Raw genomic sequence first — 26,016 nt, forward strand, 5'->3', positions numbered from 1 at the left:
AAGAAGCAGCAGAATATATTTTGGGGTGCAATTCCACATATAACTATGGCATGTGTGAGCAATATATCATTTAGTGACAACTTTTTGTAAACTTTTTTTTTGAGTCATTATTCAATCACTTGGGACAAAAAAAAAAATATTCAATGGGCTCAACATGCCTCTCCACAACTTCCTTGGGGTGTCTACTTTCCAAAATGGGGTCATTTGGGGGGGTTTTGTGTTATTTTGGCATTTTATGGCCTTCGAAACTGTGATAGGTAGTGAGGAGTGAAATCAAAAATTTGCACCCTTAGAAATCCTGAAGGCAGTGATTGGTTTTCGGGGTGCCGTACGCAGCTAGACTCCCAAAAAGTCCCACATATGTGGTATCCCCGTACTCAGGAGAAGCAGCAGAATATATTTTGGGGTGCAATTCCACGTATAACGGTGGCATGTGTGAGCAATATATCAGTGACAACTTTTTGTAAACTTTTTTTTTTTTTGTGTCATTATTCAATCACTTGGGACAAAAAAAAAATATTCAATGGGCTCAACATGCCTCTCCACAACTTCCTTGGGGTATCTACTTTCCAAAATGGGATCATTTGGGGGGGGGTTTGTACTGCCCTGCCATTTTAGCACCTCAAGAAATGAGATAGGCAGCGTAAATTAAAAGCTGTGTAAATTCCAGAAAATATACTCTAGTTTGTAGACGCTATAACTTTTGCGCAAACCAATAAATATACGCTTAGGCCTCATGCACACGGACGTTTTTACAGCCACTTTTTTGAGCTTTTTTTGCAGCTTAAAAACGGCTGTCCATGTTAGTCTATGGCTTCATGCCCACCTAGGCGTTTTTGAGCTGCAAATGGCATAGGCGTTTTTAAGCTGTAAAAAAAACCCAGGACCAGTGCGTTCCGTGGTGTGGAGTTAGAGCTGTAAAAACGCGAATCGCGGGAAGACGCGCAAAAACGCGCATAAACGCGCAAAAACGCGCATAAACGTGCAACATATTTTCTTTGTTTTCTGAGTGCTATAGCCAAGAGATGTGTTTCTTAAAAAACGCTACTTAACGCTAACGCTAAAAAACGCGCAAAAACGCCAATGCAAAACGCGGTAAAAATCACGTTTTTAACAACTATTTTTCCAGGCATCGGAGCTAGCTTTGCAGCCAGTTTTTTAAAACGTCCGTGTGCATAAGCACTTATTGACATTTTTTTTACTAAAGACATGTGGCTGAAAAAATTTTGCCCTAAATGTTTGACTAAAATTGAGTTTATTCGATTTTTCTTATAACAAAAAGTAGAAAATATCATTTTTTCTCAAAATTTTCGGTCTTTTTCCATTGATATCGCAAAAAATAAAAATCGCAGAGGCAATCAAATACCATCAAAAGAAAGCTCTATTTGTGAGAAGAGAAGGACGCAAATTTCGTTTGGGTAAAACATTGCATGACCGCGCAATTACCAGTTAAAGCAGTGCAGTGCGAAATTGTAAAAAGACCTCTGGTCCTTAGGCTGTTTATTGGTCCGGGGCTGAAGTGGTTAAAGGCACTGTTTTGGAATGTAAGTTCATCTTTGCAGCTGTGTATGCCCCTAATTGTAAGCAGATTACTTTTTAGACTCTGTCTTAGAGTCTCTCTCCTCCTTCAGGGAAGGCCAGCTGATATTGGGTAGAGATTTTAATGTTAGCCCCGATCCACAAGTAGATACGTCCTCAGGCCATTCTGCCCATTCATTTGCCTTTCCAAAGTATTTCAGAAAATTCCTGCAAATTCCTGCAAGTGCACCATTTAGTTGATTGCTGGAAGCTTCTCCATCCCACTGGGAGGGACTATAGCTATTTCTCGTGAAGTGTTTATATGTAAATGAGGGGTGAGATGTCCTGCCTATATGATAAAAAGTGATCTAGTGGGTCACCCCTCTCAGGCGAAAAAGTATACTCTAATGATAACCCACAAATTAGCTGCAAAGGTTTTTTCAGAGACTCCACCTAGTGGGAGTATTAGAACTTGTTATAACTGTTGTGCAAAAACAAGCATGCATTTATCAGCTTCCCACTGTATACACACCCAATAGGTCACCAACAACTGTTATAAACATATATGTTCTTGGAGTATCCTCTCATGTCTGGGAGTGTACTCAGATGTGATTAATTCAAGTAGCAGTTTGCAACCAGCCTCACAATGATACTAGTGTCTGTGATGTTTCACCATCCACTAGATGTAGAAAAACCAGCATAAATCCACATTCAGGTTCATATAAGTGTCCGTAGTGCTTTAACGAAAATTGTGTAGTAACCAAAAATTAATAAAATTATGAACTGAAAGTTTGTGTGTAAGTAAGAAATACAGTACAAATGTTAGTAACACAATATTTCAAGTGACTTATGCAGTGTTCAAGTGACTTGTGTTTTCTCTTGCTTCCTATCCTTGTGCCAAATAATAAAGTGAATGTTGTGCTCCCCCTTCAGATCCCTACTCACCAGATCCTGGCACTCCTACAGGGGTAAATCGCATGTGAGGAGTATATGACTTCTGCCGAGCCAGTCGTTCACCCTTCCAGCACATCCTGGGAAAAACCAGAGCCTCTAGACCCTAAAGGAGCAATCTCAGTTGTGCTGCTTAACTCTGGGTCAAATTGTCATAGTTTCCTTTTCTGTGACCCCGATAATGTATCCTCATATGGAAGAAAGATGGGTTACCATAGTGTAAAAAAAAAGGTTTTCCACCATAAAAATCATAATTCACTTGTTAAAAAGACAAGCGCGTATATCCGTACTTCTGGAAATTGTACCCCTATCCCTCAGTCGCAGTCTGATTCTGAGTGGGGTGACTGGATAGCGATGGCCCTTACCCATAAACATGCATCTCAGTAGTACGGAACACACTATGTATACTGTAACACCACCCCACTTTCAGGGAGAAGTAGAACATACCCAACCATGACTCATAGCACAGTCTGACCGTTGTAGTATACTAATCGAATTAGATCCTAGACTATGATCTATATCAGCACGCTACATGTCCGTTGACGTTACCCAGACTGTCATATATTGCATGTGTCAGAATGTATCTTTGCTCTTCTTTTTACTATACCTACTGGTTGTATTGCACAATTACTGCTTTTGTTAACCTGTTAAACTTCAATACAAATGCCTTAACAAGAAAAAAAAAAAATAGACGAGTGCACTGGGTTAGCGTGCGTTCCACTACCTGGAATCTCGTTACACCAGAAGTGCCGCGTGCGTAGCCCACCTTACGCGTTCCATTATTGGACATCGCCTTGAGGTGGTGCCATCTTTGTGCACCTCAAGTCATTGATGGAGATTGGTTACGAGTGGACAATGAGAGTAGGTTGCACCAATCCCTATGCTCCAACAATCAGAAAGAACACTGTGCGATCAACACACATTGTCCTGCACTTCAGGTTCCAATGCCTCTTAATTTATAGCCCTTGGGTTCAGTTGCCAAATGATAACCCACATCACCACTCTCCCGTTCCAGTCATAATCTTAACAAGTAAAACAGACATATATTTGGGAAGAATTATTCAGGCTATTACAGCCCCAGTATTTTGCAACATCCATAGATAATTGATCACTATGCAAAGCACCGCTACATCCTTTCAGCAATAACAATGTTGGGGAAATCCCCATTAAACATATTAACCCCACCACCTTTTCCACAGCTACATTCCAATAAGAAAATTCTGCTCTCACAGAATGAATCAAGATGGATATACAAGTTGGGCTCCCTGGCACCTGGTATATTGGTGCCTTATTGAAGTAGGGGTGGTTTTAAGGGTTGGATATAAAGCAATTTAGATCTATATCCAGGTTGAGGCCCCCTGGTGCCAGGGAGCCCAACCTGTATATCCAGCTTGATTCATTCTGTGAGATCAGAATATTCTTATTGGAATGTTCACAAATGTATGTCTGTTTTACTTGTTAAGATTATGACTGGAACAGGAGAGCGTTGATTCTGGTTATTATTTGGCAACTGAACTCATGGGATATAACTTAAGAGGTATTGGAACCTTGAGTGCAGGGCATTGTGTGTTGATTGCACATTCTTCTTTCTGATAGTTGGCGCATTGGGATTGGCGCAATCTACTCTTACTATCCACTCATATCTAACCAATAGGGTGTGGATCCAGCGTGGCTGCTCTCCATAAATGACATGATGTGCACAAAAATGGCACCACCTCAAGATGACGTCCAATGACGAAATGCATATGGTGGGGCTATGCATACATCTCACTTCTGGTTTAGCGAGACTCCAGGTGGTGGAACGCACGCTGACCTGGAGCGCAAATTTTTTAAACAAGCGAATTACGATTTTTATGCTGGAAAATCTTTTTTTAAACTGAACTTTTTAAATAAAATGGTTTTTGGATTTACACTATGGGAACCCATCTTTCTTTCATATGAGGATACATTATCGGGGTCACAGAAAAGGAAACTACCACAATTTGACTCAGAGTTAAACAGCACATTGGAGATTGCTCCTCAAAGGGGCTGGAGGCTCTGGTTTTTCAAAGGAAATGCTAAAGGGTGAACGACCGGCTCGGCAGACGTCATATACTCACCACATGTGATTTAGCCCTGTATGGGTGCCAGGATCTGGTGAGTAGGGATCTGAAGGGGAGCACAACAGTCACTTTATTATTTGGAACAAGGATTGGAAGCAAGAGAAAACACAAGTCACTTGAACACTGCACAAGTCACTGGAAATATTGTGTTACTAACTTTTGTATTGGAGTGCTTGCTTACACACAAACTTTCAATTAATTATTTTATTAATTTTTGGTTACTGCACAATGTTCGTTGAAGCACTAAGGACACTTATATTAAGCTGAATGTGGATGTATGCTGTTTTTTTCTACATCTAGTAGATGGTGAAACATCACAGACACTAGTATTATTGTGAGGCTGGTTGCAAACCGCTACTTGAGTTAATTACATCTGAGTACACTCCCAGACATGAGAGTATACTCCAATAACATATATGTTTATAATAGTTGTTGGTGACCTATTGGGGAGACACTATCTCCTTATACTATGCCAAAAACCTGATGGGTGAGGTGGGCATGTCTGGGAAGGGCACAAAGCAGTGGTTCGGGGAGATTATCTCCCAGGGCTCCAGATTGAAAAGAGTGAGAGAGGGAGAATTAAAAACTTCCCAGACATAGATTTGCTCTGTTGATCTTACACAGAGTTGGCAGCGGCACTACAATTCCTCTGTCAGGAGTTGGCTACTCTGCTTGATATCTGGATTCCGGCTCGGCTGTGTGACGTTTCCCATAAATTCTATGAATTTGGGAATAAATGTGGAAGGTCACTTGCAAGGGCTCTCAAATGTCAATTTGCCTCAGGACATGTCCATTAATGTACTACTATGGCGGGCTCTTCAGTGGTGCACTCGTGGAAAATAGCAGGCACGTTTAAGGAATACTTTGCCCAGCTCTACCATTTTTCTGATACTCTACTTGGTTCCATGGAGCCCTGGAAGGTGGAGCATATCCTGCAGTACCTGGAGGAGGCCCAATCTGCACAGCTCACTAGCCACATTAGTGACCAACTGGACTCCCCTAATTTTCCGTTAGAAATCATGGCAGTCATTAAAGACCTCCCTAAAGGGAAGAACCCGGGCCCTGATGGCTTCACCAATGCCTACTATAGTAAGTTTCAACCACTCCTCTCTGGCCCCATCTGTGCCTGTTTCAATGCTTTAGCTTTGGGCACAGTGATGCCCAAAGAGGCGTTGATGGCTAACATTACGGTCATCCCCAAAGAGGGGAAGGACCATACTATTCCTGGTAAGTATAGGCCAATTTCGCTTTTGAACATTAAGATCTTAGCAAAGATTTTAGCCAACCATATTAAACCAATCCTTACAACGATCATCCACCCTTACCAGACGAGGGTTCATTGTGGGGAGGGATAATTCTAATAGAGCGATCCAGCAAATTCATCTCATGCCTTTGAGATTACACAGCTGCAAGTCTCAGGCGGCGTACACACGCGGGGACTGTCTGCCGAAACTAAGTTCATCAAACAGTCCGCTCAAACTTTTGAATGAACGAACACGCCCACACACGGCACTTTTTGAGCGGACAAATACGGCAAACTTTGTTCGTCGCACTAAGTCCGTGCAACTTTTGAAATGAGCGGACTCGCCCACACACGAGGCAACAGTCCGCTCATTTCGAGCGCGTGTCAAGGTAGGCGGGGCCCGCGACGGAGACGTCGCGGGCTCCGCCGCCTGGACTGGACTTAAAGGGGAATCCCAACGCCGAAAAAAATCGGCGTGGGGGTCCCCCCAAAGTCCACAACAGACCCTTGTCCGAGCACACTACCCGGCCGGCCAGGAAAGGGGGGCGAGCGAGCGCGCCCCCCCTCCTGAGCCGTACCAGGCCGCGTGCCCTCAACATGGGGGGTGCCTTGGGGAAGGGGGGGCCGCGCGGCCCCCCCACCCCAAAGCACCTTGTCCCCATGTTGATGAGGACAAGGGCCTCTTCCCGACAACCCTGGCCGTTGGTTGTCGGGGTCTGCGGGCGGGGGGCTTATCGGAATCCGGGAGCCCCCTTTAATAAGGGGGCCCCCGGATACCGGCCCCCCACCCTATGTGAATGAGTATGGGGTACAATGTACCCCTACCCATTCACCTGTAAAATAAAAGTACCCAAAAAAAAACCACAACACACGAGATAAAATATTTTATTGCACAGCTCCGGGGGTCTTCCGTCTTCGGGGGTCTTCTCGCCGGACTCCTCCGCTATCTTCTTGTAGCTCTTTTGCTAGCGGAGGAGTCCGGCTTTCTTCCTCCCCGCCGCCGGCCCCTTCTCCCGACTTCGGGGGTCTTGTCCCCCTCTTCGGTTCTTCTGCCGGGCCACCGCGCCTTCTTATAGCTCTTTTGCAGGCGGTGGCCCGGTCTTCTGTCGCCGCTGTCGCCGCTGTCGCCGCCGCCTTCCGTTCTTCTTCTTCTTCTTGTTCTTCTTGTTCTTCTCCAGGAGATGTTGACACGTCGCTCTCTCCGGCCGGAATGCCAGAGCCGCGCTGAGCGGCCACTTATATAGTGACAATGGGGCGGTGTCACATGGTATATGTCACATGGGTTGGTCACATGGGTTGATGTCACATGGGGACTATGACATCGTAAGGGGGCGGGGTCACCATGTGACCAACCCATGTGACATATACCATGTGACACCGCCCCTTTGTCACTATATAAGTGGCCGCTCAGCGCGGCTCTGGCATTCCGGCTGGAGAGAGCGACGTGTCAACATCTCCTGGAGAAGAACAAGAAGAACAAGAAGAAGAAGAAGAACGGAAGGCGGCGGCGACAGCGGCGACAGAAGACCGGGCCACCGCCTGCAAAAGAGCTATAAGAAGGCGCGGTGGCCCGGCAGAAGAACCGAAGAGGGGGACAAGACCCCCGAAGTCGGGAGAAGAGGCCGGCGGCGGGGAGGAAGAAAGCCGGACTCCTCCGCTAGCAAAAGAGCTACAAGAAGATAGCGGAGGAGTCCGGCGAGAAGACCCCCGAAGACGGAAGACCCCCGGAGCTGTGCAATAAAATATTTTATCTCGTGTGTTGTGTTTTTTTTTTGGGTACTTTTATTTTACAGGTGAATGGGTAGGGGTACATTGTACCCCATACTCATTCACATAGGGTGGGGGGCCGGTATCCGGGGGCCCCCTTATTAAAGGGGGCTCCCGGATTCCGATAAGCCCCCCGCCCGCAGACCCCGACAACCAACGGCCAGGGTTGTCGGGAAGAGGCCCTTGTCCTCATCAACATGGGGACAAGGGGCTTTGGGGTGGGGGGGCCGCGCGGCCCCCCTTCCCCAAGGCACCCCCCATGTTGAGGGCACGCGGCCTGGTACGGCTCAGAAGGGGGGGGCGCGCTCGCTCGCCCCCCTTTCCTGGCCGGCCGGGTAGCGTGCTCGGACAAGGGTCTGTTGTGAACTTTGGGGGGACCCCACGCCGATTTTTTTCAGCGTTGGGGTTCCCCTTTAAGTCCATTCCAGGCGGCGGAGCCCGCGACGTCTCCGTCGCGGGCCCCGCCTACCTGCACACGCGCTCGAAATGAGCAGACTTCCCTCCGAGCGGGAACAGTTTGCTCATTTCGAAAGTGGCCTACACACGGGCGGACTGTTCGCTCAAACCAAGTTTCAGCGGACAGTTTTTCGGTATTTCTGAAAAACTTTGTTCGTCAAACTGTCCGCTCAAGCCCCACACACGAGCGGACTGTCCGCTGAAACACTGTTCAGCGGACAAAGTTGAGCCAACAGTCCGCCCGTGTGTACGCGGCCTCAGTCTCCTTTACCTGGTGCCAGATTTGGGTGTTTATTTACCAGCCCAGAACTCCCATTTGTACACCTGTAATTATGCCCCATTGCTATTAGAGTGTGCTCACAAAACTGGGACCACACTGCCTTTTCCTAGATGGGTCGAGTCAGTGTCTTAAAGATGAACGTGTTGCCCCATATTCTTTTATATTTACATTTCATTGCCCCAGTCTTTCAATACATCTGGAATGGGAAAAGCCCTTGTCTGGCCCTTCGTATATTACAGCGCCCTAAAAGAGGGGGGGGGTATGGGTGTACCGGTCATTCGTAAATATTATGAGGAAATAGATTGGTACCACAATGTGGCCACTAAATTAGGGGTGCTGCATGACAATCTCATGTCCCCTGGCTCCCTCGGGAATACCAGGGACTGTCTGAGCTTGCCTCTCCTATGGCCATCCATGTCTTAGCAATCTAGGATGATATATATATATATATATATATATATATAGATATATATATATATTTATATATATATATTTATATATATATACATATACTCTCCAAGGTAGCCTACAGTGCATTCTGTGGTATACTGTTTCTAATACACTTTAGGCAGTGTGTACAGTGTCTACTACACTTCTGGGGGTGTATAAAATACAGTGCAGGCAGTGTACACAGTATCTAATACAGTGTGTACAGTTTCTACTACACTTCTGGTGGTGTACACAGCACACAATACAGTGCAGCCATAGTAGAGTTGCTAATACAGTGCAGACAGTGTACACAGTATCTAATACAGTGTGTACAGTTTCTACTACACTTCTGGTGGTCTACACATTACACAATACAGTGCAGTCTTAGTACAGTTGCTAATACAGTGCAGGCGGTGTACACAGTATCTAAACACAGTGTGTACAGTTTTGACTATAGTTCTCGTAGTGTATAGAGTATCTAATTCAGTGTAGTGTGGTGTTGAAAAACAAAATATACATCATGTCCAGAAGGCCACCAAGGAGTGGCAGATGCTCACAGGCCACTAAAAGAGGGCAAGGAGCCTATGTGTATACAGTCAACATTGCTGGTTGTGGACATGGTGCATCCTCTGAAGTTAGCCACGGGGCACGCTTGTCCTTTTTTCCTGCTGCTGGCAGTGTTATTGAGCCAGAACATGCAGAAGAGTTGGTGGAGTAGATAAGAAAGCAGTCCTCATCCTCCTCATCCTCTGTCACCCAGGCTCAGAGTAGTTTGCCATCCAATGCAGCTGTCAAAGCAGACTACTCCACCGGCTCCTTGTCCATAGTCACTCCTTCTGTAGCCCACTATTGTGCATGGAGGAGTCCCTAGAATTATTCAACCGCAGTGTCGGGTACATGCTGCTGGAGGATGTGCAGAGATTTGAAGGCTCCAATGTTGGTTTTCAGGTTGAGGAAGGGAGTAACGTCAGCCTAGAGAGAGGGGATGCCTAAGAAGGACAAGAAACTGGTAGTCATGTTCCCCCAGCTGCAGCATTCTGCCAAGTTTGTTGCAGTGACGAGGAGGGAGGGAGTGATGAGGTCACTGACTGTACTTGGGTGTCTGAGAGAAGAGAGGAGGAGGAGGCACAACTCCAATGAAGCAGGATGTCCTCTAGGGCAGTGGTCATCAACCCTGTCCTCAGGGCCCAATAACTGGCCAGGTTTTCAAGATAACTGAAATATATCACAGGTGATATAATTTGCTGCTCAGTAAATGCAGTATTCTAGTCTGCATCTCCCCAAGGTAATACATAATACCTGGCCTGTTAGTGGACCCTGAGGACAGGGTTGATGACCACTGCTCTAGGGGGCAGCTTCAGGGTGGCCACCCTATTGCATCACACCGCAGATCTCTGCAGGTGCAGGGCACTGTTGACTCCCCGCTGACTTTTAAACGTTCCTTGGTGTGGGCCTTTTTCAACATGTGTGCAGCAGATCACACCATTTCTGTTTGCAACCTATGTCTGAAGCGGATCAAGTGTGGCCAGAACAGCAGCCGCTTGGGACCACATGCTTAATCAGACATATGATGACCTGCCATGCAGTCCATTGGCAGCAGCACTTGAAAGACCCACATCAAAGAAAAAGGCGGATTTCTCCTTTCCCTACTCCAATTGCTGAACCGTAAAAATAAATTCAGTCCCAGCCATCCACATGCTCAGCGTCTAAATGCTAGCTTGGCCAAATTGCTAGCACTGAAACTGCTGCCTTTTCATCTGGTAGACTCTGTCCCCATTCGTCATTTGTGGAATGTGCTGTACCTCAGTGGCAGGTTCCAAAACATCATTTATTTTCAGGGAAGGCTATTCTGGCTCTCTACCAGCATGTGGAAGGCAATGTTTTGGCCTCGTTGGACAGGGCTGTCAGTGGTAAGGTTCATATTACCCCTGACTCATGGTCCAGCAGGCATGGGCAGGGATGTTACCTTTCCTTCACAGTGCACTGGGTAGCTGGGAAGGATCCAGGACAGGGTTCAGTGTTGTTGGAGCTTTTTCTGCCACCACGCCTCCAGAGTGCTAGTAGCGATTCTGCCACAGCTCTCTCCCCTCCTCTTCTTCTTTCTCTATGGCCTCTTCTGCTGATTTATCCTCTGAACCAGCAGTGCTCCATAAGCGTCCAAGGGGCTATGCAAGCAGTCAAGCTAAAATATGCCATGCGGTGCTTCAGTTGGTCTGCCTAGGGGACAGGAGCCACACTGGGGCAGAAATTCTGTCAGCTCTGCAGGGGTAGGCTCAGAGGTGGTTGACACCATGCTTCAGCCAGGAATGGTTGTGTGTGACAATGGCACAAACCTTCTCTCTGCCCTCTGACAGGGACACTTGATCCATGTTCCATGTTTGGCACATGTCCAGAATTTCGTGGTTCAGCGGTTCTTGACCAGGTACCCAGGCTTACAAGATCTCCTAAGGCAGGCCAGAAAAGTCTGTGGTAATTTCCACCAGTCATACAATGCCAGTGATCAGCTGTCTGACATTCAAAGGCAATGTAACCTGCCCACCAGTAGCCTAATTTGTGACATGCCCACTAGGTGGAACTCAACGTTAGCAATGCTGCAGTGGCTGCACACACAGCAGAGGGCCATCAATGAGTACCTGTGTGAGTATGGCACCAGAACAGGGTCAGGGGAGCTTGGCTTCTTTTTGCCATGCCAGTGACTACTGATCAAAGATAAATGCACTATCCTGTCACCATTTAAGGAGACAACAAGGATGGTGAGCAGTGACAATGCATGCATCAGTGACACTGTCCATCTAGTCTTCCTGTTGGAGCACATGCTTTGTGGAATCATGGACAGGGCACTTGAGACAGAACTGAAGAAGAGGAGGACTTCCTTACCTTTCAAGGCCCTCTTTATCCAGATAGCATTCCTGCGGGCCCACCAAACACACAGAGGAGAAGGAGGATTGTGTCAGCATGGATGTAGAGGATAACAATCATCAGCAGTCTTCAAGGAATGGTTTTTAGTCCCCCGAAACCCAAGGAGTTGTATGTTGTAGGACAACTCAGAATCAAATGCCTCTGCAAATTTTCGCTGCATGGCCTCCCTGATTCTGAAAAGCCTGCAAAAGAACCCTAGGATTTGTGGTATCAAGGAGAGGGATCATTATTGGATAGCAACCCTTCTTGATCCATGTTACAAGGGTAAAGTTGCAGAACTCATCTTGCCTTCGCACAGGAAGCATCGGATGAAACATCTTCAGAAGGTCTTGAAGAGAGGTTTGTGCAACACGTTTTCCAGACCCAGGGAGGCTACAATTTCCTGGTACTGGACAACGTGTTGCTGAGGCTTCCTTCAGTTAGAGGAAGAAGGTGGCCAGCTGACTGATGCCCTTAAACAATTTTTCAGTCCTCAGTGCCAAGGTCTGATCAGTTCAAGCAACCATTGCCAGCTTCTGCATTACATGGTGCAGGAATATCTAGGGGCAAGAGCAGACTTGGAGACCTTTCCAACAGAGCATCCACTGGGTTACTGGGTCTTGGGGATGGACCACTGGCCAGAACTTGCTCAATATACAATTGAGCTACTGGCCTGTCCTGCATCCAGCATGCTTTCTGAATGCACATTTAGTGTTGCTGGAGGGTATGTAATGGATCAAAGAGTGTGCCTGTCCACAGACTCCGTTGATAGGCTCACATTCTTAAAACTTAATCAGTCTTGGATCAGCAACAATCAAGCACCTGATGCTTTTGTAACTGATTGAAATTGCTATGGATGTAGGATTCCTTGAAGACTGCCTATGCTGACTATCCTATTCCTTCTCAAACTTGATGATGCTAGCTACCAATAAGGGGACAGCCACCACCACCCAATTGTAATTACAATTTTTGATCTAATATTTCACAGTAGGGCCCGTTCCTCCGCCCAACAAGAGTATCTGTGAGGGGTTACATTGTTGTGGCATCACCACCACCACCCAAGACCCAATTTTTCTGCCCCTGTTTAACAGGGGCATGCAATCACAATTCTTGATATAATATTTCACAGAAGGGTCCATTCCTGCACCCACCAAGAGTAACTGTGAGGGCTTACAGTTTTCTATAGAGCAGGCTGTATAGTATATATACTGCTGTTCAGAGTATATAGTGCCTGGGGGACCCCCATGTAATTTTTTAAAAAAAAAATGGGTGTGGGGTTCCCCTTAATATCCATGCCAGACCCAAAGGGCCTGGTAATGAACTGGGGGGGGGGTGCCATTTTTTCAATGATTTTCATCTATATTGCTGGGACCCGACAATACATTAAAGCTGCCAGTAGTTTTTAATTAAATATTTCCTTTAAAAATGTAGATTTGCTGTGGTATTGTTCTAAACATGGGGAACATGTGCTACTTTACAGGCATACTAAGGACACCCTCAGGAACAATATTTAATGGAATTTTTCATTTTTATTGTTTCACTTTAAGCATTATTAAAATCCCTGCTCCCAAAAAAAATCTATTTTAAAAACTTTTTTTTGCATTGATACATGTCCCCTGGGGCAGGACCCGGGTTCTCAAATGCTTTTTATGGCAATAACTCCTGATGACGCAATTTTACCTTGCAAAACGCGTAGAGGCTGCTGGGACTTTGTGACGTAGACACCTTCCACACGAAAGTGAGGTTTGGAGTGCATGCAGCACGGGAAATCGCAGGGGAACACACGCCAGTATATCGGACCCCACATACATGGCTGGATAAGTTTGGTGTCGGCAAACTGACTTCTTAATATGTGAGTGCAACTAGTTTTTTTTTACCTTTTTGATAAAATAACTGGGAATTACTACACTATGATGGCTCTATATATTTTTTATGATAACTAGCCAAGTACTATATCCAGTAGCGCATTGCTTGAAGAGTGCACAGACAATTTGCTGTAAGGAGTGGTTATCCGTTTAATGAACCAAAGGCGAGCATTCACCTACTGTATATCTGGTGAGTGGCCAATCTACAAGGTGATGGTGGCATATAAGGATGAAGTCTTTGTTGCATGATTAACACAGGAATGGATAAGAGTTGGTGATCACTTACTGAGGATACTTACCTGGGACTATATTTATGGGATTTTTTTTCTATTCTTTTTTTCATTTTTTTTTTCTTTTTTCTGTCATGATGGACTGTCACTATTATTAGGTTAAATTTTTTGAGTTAATTTATAATTCATGAATTGTGTTTTCATATAGAGGGATTATTTAATATTTATTATTATTAATTTTATAATTTATTATTAATAATTAATGTATTATCATATTAAGCATTTGTAAATTTATTGGTGGCATTTAGCACATTTGCAATTTTTGATTTGAGTTCACGCAAATATTTGACACAATAAGAAGGGGTGTTAAATTACGTTAATTTATAACAGTGGTCAACAATATAATTTAATGTCCTTGTAAGGTTGGCGCAGTTCATATATTCCATATATAAAATAATTTTATAACCCATCTGAAGGGATTACTTTGACTCCAGCGGACCCAATCAACATAATACATCTGTGTGCCGGTATCTCTTTTTAGATAACTTGCATATAAACCTTTAAAATTAGCACTTTTGATTTTTCATGTTCGTATCCCATAGACTTTAACAGTGTTTATGTGTTCAAACTAATTTTTTGCCTGTTCACATGCTCTGCTGCAAACAAAACGGGAGGGGGGGGTGTGTTCGGCTCATCCCTAATACCACTACTACCTTCATATATACCGCTGCAGCACACAGAGCTTAGAACAAGAAGAAGAGGGAGAAGGAGCTAAATGAAACACAACCGTTATAACACAAGAACATCTTACAGATGCAAGTAGCATTAGCATCTACTAGCTAAAGGGAAAAACATCAATGAAAACGACATATGAACATTGTCAAAACATGTTAAGATGCCCAGAAAAAGAAAGTTAAGCTAGGCAATTGTAGGGTTTCCAGCAGTATAAACTAGTCTAGCTTGGAATCCACCAAATTGTCAACTCTTGGAACCATGTCTAACTCATTCCAATCACCTTTGGTGAAAGAAAAGAGCAGAACAGGGGATAATAGAAGAGTATGAAAAATCACAATGCCAAAGTTTACAAGTGACTGAAGATAGTTTAAATTTGAATAACTGTGGATAAAATGGCACAATCCATACCATAAAGACCACCACATGAACTTAAAAATGGCTGAAGAGCTGTAATGTTGTTCCTACCCACTAGGTGGCATATGTATTGTAATTTTGTATACATGGGTCAACCTCCAACCGAATATCCTAATATTTATCACACATTTGTGTTCAGAAAACACTATATGCAGAGACATCAGGTTAAACTTTACCAACAGAACCCATCACATCCCCTAGATCTGGCCATGTTTCATAGGAGAGTTTAGGCTGCAGGGAGGACACAGGCTTCATGACGTGCTGCTGCTGGGCTAGCGTGGCTGTGTATATCCGCCGCCCAATCCTATGCTTTTGCTGGCGTGGGACAGGGAACATGGAGGGTTCAGTGCAGGCAGCCACCAGGAGAAAGGCGCTGTCACTTTTTGACAGAGACCTTGCTTCAGTGTTTACAGATGACATGAGAATTTGGCAAGTGCAGGGAGTAACTGAGGTCATTTCAGCTGAAAAAAAAGCCCAAACGCCACCACACAGAGCAATATGCGTGCGGGGTGACCTGGCACACCCTATGTGAATGCCTATGTATTAAAAGACACAAAGGCATACTTAAGAAAATTATTGTAAATTTTCCTGTAGTTTTGAACTGCAGCTAGCAAATAAATGTTTCTAAAATCAGATATAGTCTCTATGTGTATAGTATATAATACTTTTTACTGAATAACTTACTGTGACAATCTCATCCTCTGCCACCGCTGTCACGGCCACTGCTGCTAAGGTAGCTGATTCTTTAGCAACCTTCATCATAACTTTTTGAGTCTGGAGATTGGTAAAATAATTCACTGCAGCAAACTCAATGAGTGCAGAGAATACGAAGGCAAAACAGACAGCTATAAACCAGTCCATTGCAGTCGCATATGATACTTTTGGAAAAGAGTGTCTTGCACTGATGCTTAAAGTGGTCATTGTAAGAACTGTTGTAATTCCTTTAAAATAAAGAATAAATAACATTAGTCACTTTTTATTATGCTACTTGTATACGCACATATGCACAAAGAAGAAAAAAGAAAGTCTCCTAATGCTAAATATGTAAACCATTATTTTGGCACATGAAAATTAACCTAGAACCTAGTTACCTAGAATGAGTGCTCAAATTTCAAATATCTCAGAATTAACTGATTTGTTATTACAGACATCTGCCATTACCCCATCCATTGGAAAAAAATATTCAATCTCTTCAAACACCCTACAGCCAATCAAATTACTTGGTGGGAGAATAAATTGTCTGGGATTCATTTTCTCAGCAGATTACTGTTGCTTCTTTGCCACTTGCCGACATATGTTGGCAAAGTGGCACGGGTGTGCAAAACGACATACCCATATGTCACTCTATCATTAGTGGCTAGCTGGTGCATGCCGCGGGAGTGTGTCCGTGGGGCCCACGGACTTGATGTCCGCTAGTGGTGCGTGATTTTCGCATGGAGAGGCATAATGGGGAGATGTAAACAAAGCATTTCCTTGTTCTGCCTAGCAATTTGACAGGGGTTTACTGCTCCCAGTGTTTGGGAGCAGTGATCTCTGTCATGTTCTATTGAGCCCACCCCCCTACAGTTAGAACACACTGAGGGAATACATTTAACCCCTTGATTGCCCCCTAGTGTTTAACCCCTTCCCTGCCAGTGACATTTACACTTAATCAGTGCATTTTTATAGCACTGATCGCTGTATAAATGCCAATGGTCCCATAATAGTGTCAAAACTGTCTGATCTCTCCGCTGCAATGTCGCAGTCACGACAAAAATCACAGATCGCCACCATTACCATTACTAATTAAAAAAATTATAATAAAAGCGGCATAAATCTATCCCCTATTTTGTGGATGTGATAAATTTTGCACAAACCAATTAATATCCGCTTATTGAGATTTTTTTTTTTACCATAAATATGAGAAGAATACATATTGGCCTAAACTGAGGAAGAATTTTGTTTTATATATTTTTTTGCAATATTTATTATAACAAAAAGTAAAAAATATTGCTTTTTTTCAAAATTGTGGCTTTTTTTGTTTAGAGCACAAAAAATAAAAACTGCAGAGGTGATCAAATAACAACTTAAGCATATTCTTGCGGAAAATTTGTGGGAAAAAGGACATAAGTTATATTTTGGGTACAACGTCACACGACCGCACAATTGTCAGTTAAAGCGATGCAGTGCTGTATCGCAAAAACAGCTTGGGCTGGAAGGGGGTAAATCCTTCCGGGGGTGAAGTGGTCAAGGATAAGTCTAACAACATAATCATCTTTGTGGTGGATAGCTGATAGCAGCATGCTTATTTACAGTCATGCTCATACGTTTGCAAACCCTGGCAGAAATTGTGAAATCTTGGCATTAATATTGAAAATATGACCGATCATCCCAAAAAAACTGTCTTTTATTTAACCGGTTCCCGACCAGCGCACGCCGATGTACGTCGGCAGAATGGCACGGGCAGGCATATTGACGTACAGGTACGTCCAATCTCTAATGACACCCTGCCATCGCAAGCGCGCCGCCCCTGTGAGTCCGGTCGCGGGTCCCGAGGACTTGATTGCCGCAGGCATACCCACGATCGTCTCACGGGGCGGCTGAACGGAGAGATGCCGTTGTAAACAGCATCTCAACGTTATACCTAGCAACTAGTGATGCTGAGCTCTGCTCCATGTGATTGGAGTAGAGATCAGTGTTCACTAAATGAAAGCCCAGCCCCCAACAGTTAGTAACACACCCCTAGGAACATTTAACCCCTACACTGTCACCCACTGGTTAACCCCTTAACTGCCAGTGTCATTTACACAGGAATCACTGATTTATATAGCAGTGATTGCTGTATAAATGACAATAGTCCCAAAAATGTATCAAAAATGTCCAATATGTCTGCCATAATGTCGCAGTCACAATAAAAATCGCTGATCGCCGCCATTACTAGTAAAAAAAAAAATTATTAATAAAAATGCCATAAAACTATCCCCTATTTTGTAAACGCTATAACTTTTGTGCAAACCAATCAATAAGTGCTTATTGCGATTTTTTTTACCAAACATATGTAGAAGAATACGTATTGGCCTAAACTGAGGGAAATTTTTTTTTATATATTTTTGGGGGATATTTATTATAACAAAAAGTTAAAAATAATGCGTTTTTTTCAAAATTATCGCTCTATTTTTGTTTATAGCACAAAAAATAAAAACCGCAGGGGTGATCAAATACCACCAAAAGAAAGCTCTATTTGTCGGAAAAAAGGACGTCAATTTTGTTTGGGAGCCACGTCACACAACCGCGCAATTGTCAGTTAAAGCGACACAGTGCCGAATCTTTGACCAGCAAAATGGTCCGGGGCTGAAGTATAGCAGTCACATGAAGCCATTTATTATCACATAGTTTTTTGGATCCTTTGTGGGAAATTAACCTTTTACTTGCCATTTTAACCTGTGTGTAGCATCTTCTGTGTCTGTACCAAGGCCAAACATTCCAGGGTGTGTAAACTTTTTATCAGGGACATTTGGGTGATTTCTGTTATCATTATGAATTAAAAAGGATACAAAAAAACTATGTGATAATAAATGGCTTCATGTGATTGCTATCCTTAAATAAAAGACAGATTTTTTTGACATGATCAGTCATATTTTCAAGATTAATGCCAAAATGTCACAATTTCTGCCAGGGTGTGCAAACTTTTGAGCACAACTGTATGCCAGGATCTTCAGGTTGCCCCGTCATGTCTCTGCTACCTTTAGAATTATTATAATTTCACTGCAAGATTTGCTGATCATTTTTCAGGAAACACCTAATTCATACATTGCTAATCAAAATAAATTGGAAATTAAGTGTCTTTTGTGCAATTGCTTGGTATTCAATACAATTTATGTGTTCATTTTTTCACTGGTATTGCAACAAGCCAATCTTTTTTTTTAAATGGAGCTAATTGATTAAGGCAAAGAGGATTGTACAAAGGTGATGTAACCTATAATTACCAATCAGCAATATCTAAATAGATAATTAAATGGCCTGATCACTTTTAGATGTGCTTGATATTGTGTTGGATAAATAATTATCACACCAAGGTTTGTTTAATAAGTAAGTGCAAAGTTCAAGCCATAGCCAACAATCATATTTTAATCTACTGTAGTAGATTTATAAAATGCTGCTGTGAGTTACTGTGAAAGTTAGAAACAAGCACCACTCAGGATTCTTCCACTGTGACAATAAAATTTGCTTTGTTTTATTACACCAAAAGCAAGACAACCTCATTATACCGATTAAATTCAGAAAAATTATTAAGTCATGTATTAATGTAAAACATAAACAAAACATGCAGTATCCCACTGTTACTATATCCATGCAGTCATTAGAGAATACTAAACTCACACCTGGGATAGATAGGAAGGGTAAACTACAAATCTTACATTCAGATACACAGATGCAAAATACACAAAACATATACAATTGAATAAAAGAAGTTGCAATACATTTGTGTATTTCTGCTCAACAACACATTCCATTAAAACAAATCTAAATTAAACATGGATTCAAAAGCATATGGGAATTAAGATTATGTTTAAGAAAACATAATAAATTAAAGTGACCTAGTTCACTGTATCATTTGAATTGCAATTAATATAGTGCTCCGATGCATATTTTATCTCCTCCAGCTGATGTAAGTGTTTTGAGAGCTTTAACTGTCTAATTTTGGCATTGGTACAAATCATTGAAGGACTGGTATGCTTGGCTTCTGATACTTTCACAAGTGTTGACTAAATAATTCACTGGATGGTTTACTTTTTTACTTCTTCAGGAGTAGGTTATAGTCTAATGTTAGGAAAGGGATACGATTAAATATTAAGGGTTGATTTTCAGTAATAGTTTAGGTGTTAGGAGATACATTTTTAGAATAATTTTAAGGATTAAGAGTTACATTTTGTAAAGCTTCAATGCAGTGTTGCATTCCAGTACTACAGTATGTGGTAGGTAAGAGTAAAAGTTTAAACTCAGGGTAGATTAAATGTTAAAGTTGTAGATAGGAAAAGGTAACATTTTGGAGAGACAATGCAGGGATAGTGCAGGGGGACAGCATAGTTTAGAGTGAAATGCCTGTTTGTTATTGCTACTAAAAGCCCTTCACCAAAATGTTCTACTCTTAATTTCCAGTGCTGTATTCATCAAAATAATTAAATGTATTTATATGGGATAGTTTTAAAAGTAGCAGTATCTATCACAGAAAGTAATTCCCTGACATATTAAGTCACATCTTAATAATTAACCAATTCCCATCCTTAGGCCATTTTAAGATTTTCAGGACTTTAAGTGGTTAAAACAAACGCATGGCTGCAGCTAGAGCCAATTCAAATTAATCATATCTTTATTATGGTATGGTACTTAGAAATAAACTCCATAGGTAAAACTTTATAGGTGACCATAACATTGGATATTCAGTACATAACAATCTATGTGCAAAGCACCTTCCACCAACCAACGTATTACTGCACCTCGCACCATCATCATCTTTACATTTTTACTGTCTTATTCAATAATGTAAAAACGTATGAAGTGTTCAGTGTTAGATATTAAAAAAGGTATTTCTGTTAAAGGTGTTTTTTTGTCTCCCTGTTTATAGGAACTTTAATCTCCAGCAACATAAGATACATATTCATTTAGCTACATATAGGTTCTAAAAAATAAGCTAGGTCCATACCCGCAACAGTCCTTGCTGGAACTGATTCTTTGTTGATCCAAAACACAACTTGAGACAACACAACAGTCATGCTGCATGGAATGTATGTATGGATGATGTAATAGCCTATTTTCCTTCGTAGGTAAAACAGGACAATTTGCTGTGAATATTCACCTGTGACAAATAGACAATGAAATGATAAATGAATAATGAAATGGGAGGTAATGGGTGCATCAATTCCAATGCATACCAAAAACTGTTCTAGCTGGAACAGATTCTTTGTTGATCCAAAAAGACACCTGAGAAAGAATGACGGTCATTATGCAAGGGATATATGTCTGTATAACAAAATATCCCATTTTCCTTTGCAAGTAGAAATGCACTGTCATTACAATGTATTCACCTGTTGATTAAAAAACAAACATATAATTAACTCAAAGAATACAAATAAATATAATGAACATCACCATTATTAACAGATACTGTTTTAATTTTACAGTGGGGTCCCCACTGCTAGTATTGTGGCTGGATTAAATTAATAAAAAATGGGGCGTGGCCAGCAGCCGAGGAGTATGGCTGCTTAGAAGCAGAACTCCACAGCGGCAAACCTGAGCTATTCCTGCAGGCCCTGGGCCTTGGAACCTGGCAATTTCACTGCCCAGACCATTGGGCACTTGTAGACAACATGTCTAGGAAAAGAAAAGAGACATGAAAACTCAGGCGGATGACAGCTTCCCCACCAGCACAGCCAAGATGGCAGATCTCAGGCAAACAGATAGCTCCCAAAGCTTCTCAACCAACAAATCCTGACCTCATACAGAAAGCAACTTTCACTCCCAATCCTCCTCAACGTCATCCAGTCCTGTGAAGGCAAAACAGCAATACCATCAGCAAAATACAGATGAAGGAGACACGGGAGATATTTTTCTCAATGATACAAGGGAATTACAAGACTCTTGGAATTACATCTTGGAGTTTCCTACTAAAGACCAGCCTGTATTAGACACTGGGGGTGAAGGAGTAGTGGAGAATAGAGCAGGACCCAGAAGAGAATAAGGGAGAGAAGGAGAGAGGGAAAGGAGAGGGAAGAGGACGGGAAGGGAAAGGAAAACTGGATAAATGAATAAAAGGGGTTAAGAAAAGCACCATGAGTAAATCCACAAGTAAATATATAAAGGGAGGTGTCTCCAAAACTTCAAAAGATAAAGTAATGGACAGTACGATCAAACAGTATATGACTCAAGGAGCTAGTCCCAAATACCCAGATATAGAGAAGCAAAAGCAATCTAAAACAGATAGGAAAAAGGGAATGGATAAAAAAAATAGGGGAGACACCCGACCAATCCAGAGATGACCTAACAACAGAGAGTAAACTGGAAATAGGTAAGGTGGATGAACAAAGGACAGATGATCAAATCCCAACAAAAGGAGAGATGATAGAGATGCTCCTGAGGCTAGAAAATGCTATCAAAGCAGACATTAACATGCTAAGAGCAGATTTGGGGCACCTCCTAACAGGAGTGGAGGTAGAGGAAGCGAGAATAGATAAACACACCCAGGAGATATGTAAACTAAAGGAGCAAGTTAAAACATCACAACAAACCCAAAGGAGAATCCTCTATGGATTAGAAGATCAGGTAAATCGAAACAGAAGACAAAACATGAGAAGTTGTTCGGTCCCAGAGGTAAGAGGAGAAGATCTGAGAAAAATTATTAAAATAATACTTAGCCCTCTTTGGGATAAAGGAGATGAAGAATTCCCCAGTATTGAGAGGGTGCATCGGATTGGAAAAGTAAGAAATTCTGAAGCAGATAGGTCACGGGACATAATAGGAAGATTCAAATTCTACGAAGACAAAGCAGAAATCTGGACGAAATTAAGAGAAAAGGCTCCAGTGCAATATATACATGATACCTGCAGTATATACAAGAAAACAGTTAACCCCGGTATAGGTGAGAGAAATTAGGTCTGCATAGAAAATTAGAGAAATAAAGATGACGGCTATAACTTTTATGACTTATAATGTAAAGGGGCTAAATACATCAAATAAGAGGCATAAGATTCTAAAAGAGCTTAAACAGTATGGAGAAGAGGTAGTCTTCTTACAAGAGAGTCATATTTCTATTGAATCAAATGTCAGACTATATTCTTATAATTTCCCGATCTGGTATTATGGAGACACAATAACAAAGAGAGGAAGAGGGGTGGCAATAGGGTTTGCAAAAAAGACACGGTTTCAACCAGAGGAAAGGATGACTGACCCAGAGGGAAGATTTATTTTCCTAAATGGTAAATTAGAAGAAAGGGATTGCACATTTTCAAACATATACGCCCCTAAAAGTAACCCTATAAAATATCTAAAAGAAATACTGGGAAAGTTGATGGATTTCAAGAAAGAATATGTGATTCTGATGGGAGACATGAATTTCTGTATAGATCCGGTAATGGATAGTACATCCAGGGTACAGGGGACGAATAACAATTAAAAACGTTTTCTATAACCACTTATTTAAATTAAGATGAATTAAAATACAAAAGGAAAGCACAAGAGCCAAAGATAAACGCTACTATGATGTGAAAACGAGAAGGGACGGAAATGAATGGTAAAGTTGATTTGAGTCTCTCTAAAGAGTTTGCTGAAGTGGCAAAAAAAAAAAAAAAAAAAAAAGATACAACATTAAAAAATATGCTTGTCTCACGCAGCACAATACATTCAGATATTCTATCCCTGACAAATCATTTCAAAACTGACTACCTAAACCAAGGCATCTCCCAAATCAGCTACCAAGGGACACGATTGTCCTCATATATTTCTACCAAACCAAGGACAAATTCCTTATGCGCACAAGAAACCCAGAGAATAGGCCTCCATGCACTCAAGGCCTCTCATTCTTTCCAGGCCTATCAATGCAAAGGAGAAGAAATAAGGCTACAATCACTAAACCTTTGTGGAACCATAAGATCATATACCAATGTACCGAAGCGTGTACCTGGCCAAGCTTCAAGTTACCAAAGATGGAAACACGGTCACCTCGGTAGATGAAGGCATCTGCCTCCTGAAAGATTGAAACATTCTGGAATCTGACAAAGGTCCTCAAACTGCATCTTCCTCACCACAGCTTCAGTCATCTACCTGGCAAAGTGCAGCAATTGGATGAAGGCCCAGGATACAATATCACTTTACTTCCTCATCATAGCTCCAGTAAGCTCATCGAAAATACCACAGTTTTGTTTTTAACCCCCTTCACACAAGTGGGAATTCTTCCCCTCAGATTCCGTTAGAATCGTCCTTTTTTACTGTTCTGCTTCAGGAATTATTTTTGTTATTTTTTTTTTTTTTTTATTTCAAAGATTTTTATTTTCAAAAGACATAGTACAGAAACATATCAGGTGCAGACATCAGAACATAAATGCATTCTAGAATAGTCCACCGTCTGAGAATCTTAAGTACAGGCGAAACAGTATAAACCCCTGAAACCACTAGAGGTCGACACTCTGTTCCCACAATCTGTAACCTCAGGGAACGACATGTAATCGAACAACATTAAAACTAACAGAAAAAAATGGGAGAAAAGGGAAGGGTGCCCGGGAGCCAGGGGGAAACAGCCCAGCACCCCTAATGGGAGCTCGCTGTGCCAGGCCGTCACCCCCCAAACCCCCAGACACCCACTGCTCCCAATGCCAATCTGGGAAAGGCACAGAGCGGTGAAGAATTATGTGTAAATGGCTAGAGCTTCATGGGGAGGACCCCCAAATCAGTTGTGTAAACAAACTTAGATTCAATCGGGGCCCCTTCTGGGTAGACTGTGAGCCCGAGGCTTGAATATGGCAACACCAACAGCTACGCTTGTAGATACGCGTAGAAAAGGAGAGAGAGAAGAAAAGAAGGGGTTGGGGGGTTCTAGATGGGAAGAGACACAGAAGAGAGGGAAAGGGTTGACAGGGGGAGCCAGGGGGGACAGGAGGAACCCGACCAGTATCTAGGTATTAGTGCCAGCGGTGAAGGGCCACCCTAAGGGATACAAAAATTTTTGACCTGCGGTGGGCTAGAGAAGGGAAGGGGGAATAGGAAGCCAGGCGACAGGATTAAATCTGGGCAATGGTAACCAAGCTAGTTCGAGTTGGAGGAACGCCCGTAATAAGGGAGATGCCCACGTGTTGGGCCCAAGGTTCCCAGATTGCCTCAAACTTTTATAATTCAGTAATACGCTCGTGACTTTTTCCTGTGTCATGATCCATGAGATCTTGCGTTTAGTGGCACGAATCAAAACTTTGGGCTGTTTCCAAGCTTTTGCTATGGTGACCTTGGCCCCTAGTAACATGTAGTGAATCAACAAACTAGTAGATTTGCCAATCCGGGGGATAGGGCTATTTAGGACAGCTACCACCGGGGTTCTGGGAACCTGAATACCCGTCACCTTAAAAATTAAGTTGAACATCTTCCGCTAGAAGGGTCGAAGCTTTACACATTCCCACCAGATGTGGGCCATACCGCCTGTCATTTCGTAGCCCCTGAAGCAAAGGGGACTGGTTGAGGGGAACATGCGGGCTAATTTGGACGGGGTCAGATACCATCTAGTCAGCACTTTAAGATTGGCTTCTATTAGAGAAATGAACCTAACCCCTTTGTAGGCTTTGTTGAGAGAGGAATACCAGGACTCAAGGTCCCATTGAAATAGGAGGTCCCTTTCCCAGGCTACCATGAAAGAAGTCTTGTTGTCGTTCTGAGCTAGAGCCTGGTATATTACCGAAATTCCACCTCTTTGGTTAGTGGCTTGCCCGCACCATGCCTCATAGTCAGTAAAGCGAGGGGGGGCCGGTTTCTCCTTCCAAAGCCCATGAAGGAAGTGTTGAATTTGAGAGAACCGGAAGAGTTCCGAATTCGGAATCTCCAATTTCTTTCTGCAGTATGACAGAGTGATGGGACCCGAGGACGTGAAAAAGTGGCCAATTCGGTACAGCCCCTTATCCAGCCACCATTTAAATGCTTTAATATCCAACCCTGGTGGGAAATCACAGTTATTAAATATGTGAGCCAGAGGGCGGGAGCTTGAAACCAAGGAAGAGTTGGATTTCAATCGATCCCAGAGTGCCAGAGATTGAGACAGAATGGGCGAGAGGATGGGAGGGCGCTCCTTGTGAGGGATCCAGAGCAAAAAATCTAAAGTGTATGTAGGGGCAGCCTGTCTCTCTATATTCAGCCAGTCAGGTTTTTCGATTCTGGAATATAATGTGGACAATTGGGCAAGTCTGGCAGCTTGGAAGTACCAAGACAGTCTTGGAACGCCCAAGCCCCCTTTCCTCTTAAGTCTAAATAGAGTAGTACATGGTAGCCTGTGACCCGCTTTCCCCCATATGAAATGAATCACCTTTTTCTGAAGGGATTGCAGGTGGTCAGACCGAACGTTAATCGGGATCGCTCTAAATAAATACAGCAACCTGGGGAGGAACGTAATTTTGAGCGA

General features: G+C 42.8%; 1 protein-coding gene across 2 annotated transcripts in view; it reads right to left on the minus strand.

Moving 5' to 3' along the window:
* GABRA6 (gamma-aminobutyric acid type A receptor subunit alpha6) overlaps positions 1–26,016 on the minus strand; it is a 114,080-nt gene that overhangs the window by 27,164 nt on the left and 60,900 nt on the right. The window contains exons 7-8 of one of the 2 annotated variants that reach the window (XM_077474095.1): positions 20,801–20,953; positions 15,573–15,829 (exon numbers count right to left, since the gene is read on the minus strand). In XM_077474095.1, coding sequence (XP_077330221.1) covers positions 15,573–15,829; positions 20,801–20,953 — 410 coding nt within the window. Of the gene's footprint in view, positions 1–15,572; positions 15,830–20,571; positions 20,725–20,800; positions 20,954–26,016 lie in introns of both variants that reach the window. The other variant, XM_077474094.1, reaches the window with a different exon arrangement.

This window comes from Lithobates pipiens, unplaced genomic scaffold, assembly GCF_037356315.1.
Source record: "Lithobates pipiens isolate NorthernLeopardFrog02 unplaced genomic scaffold, aLitPip1_a1.2 Scaffold_8, whole genome shotgun sequence".
Taxonomy (NCBI): domain Eukaryota; kingdom Metazoa; phylum Chordata; class Amphibia; order Anura; family Ranidae; genus Lithobates; species Lithobates pipiens.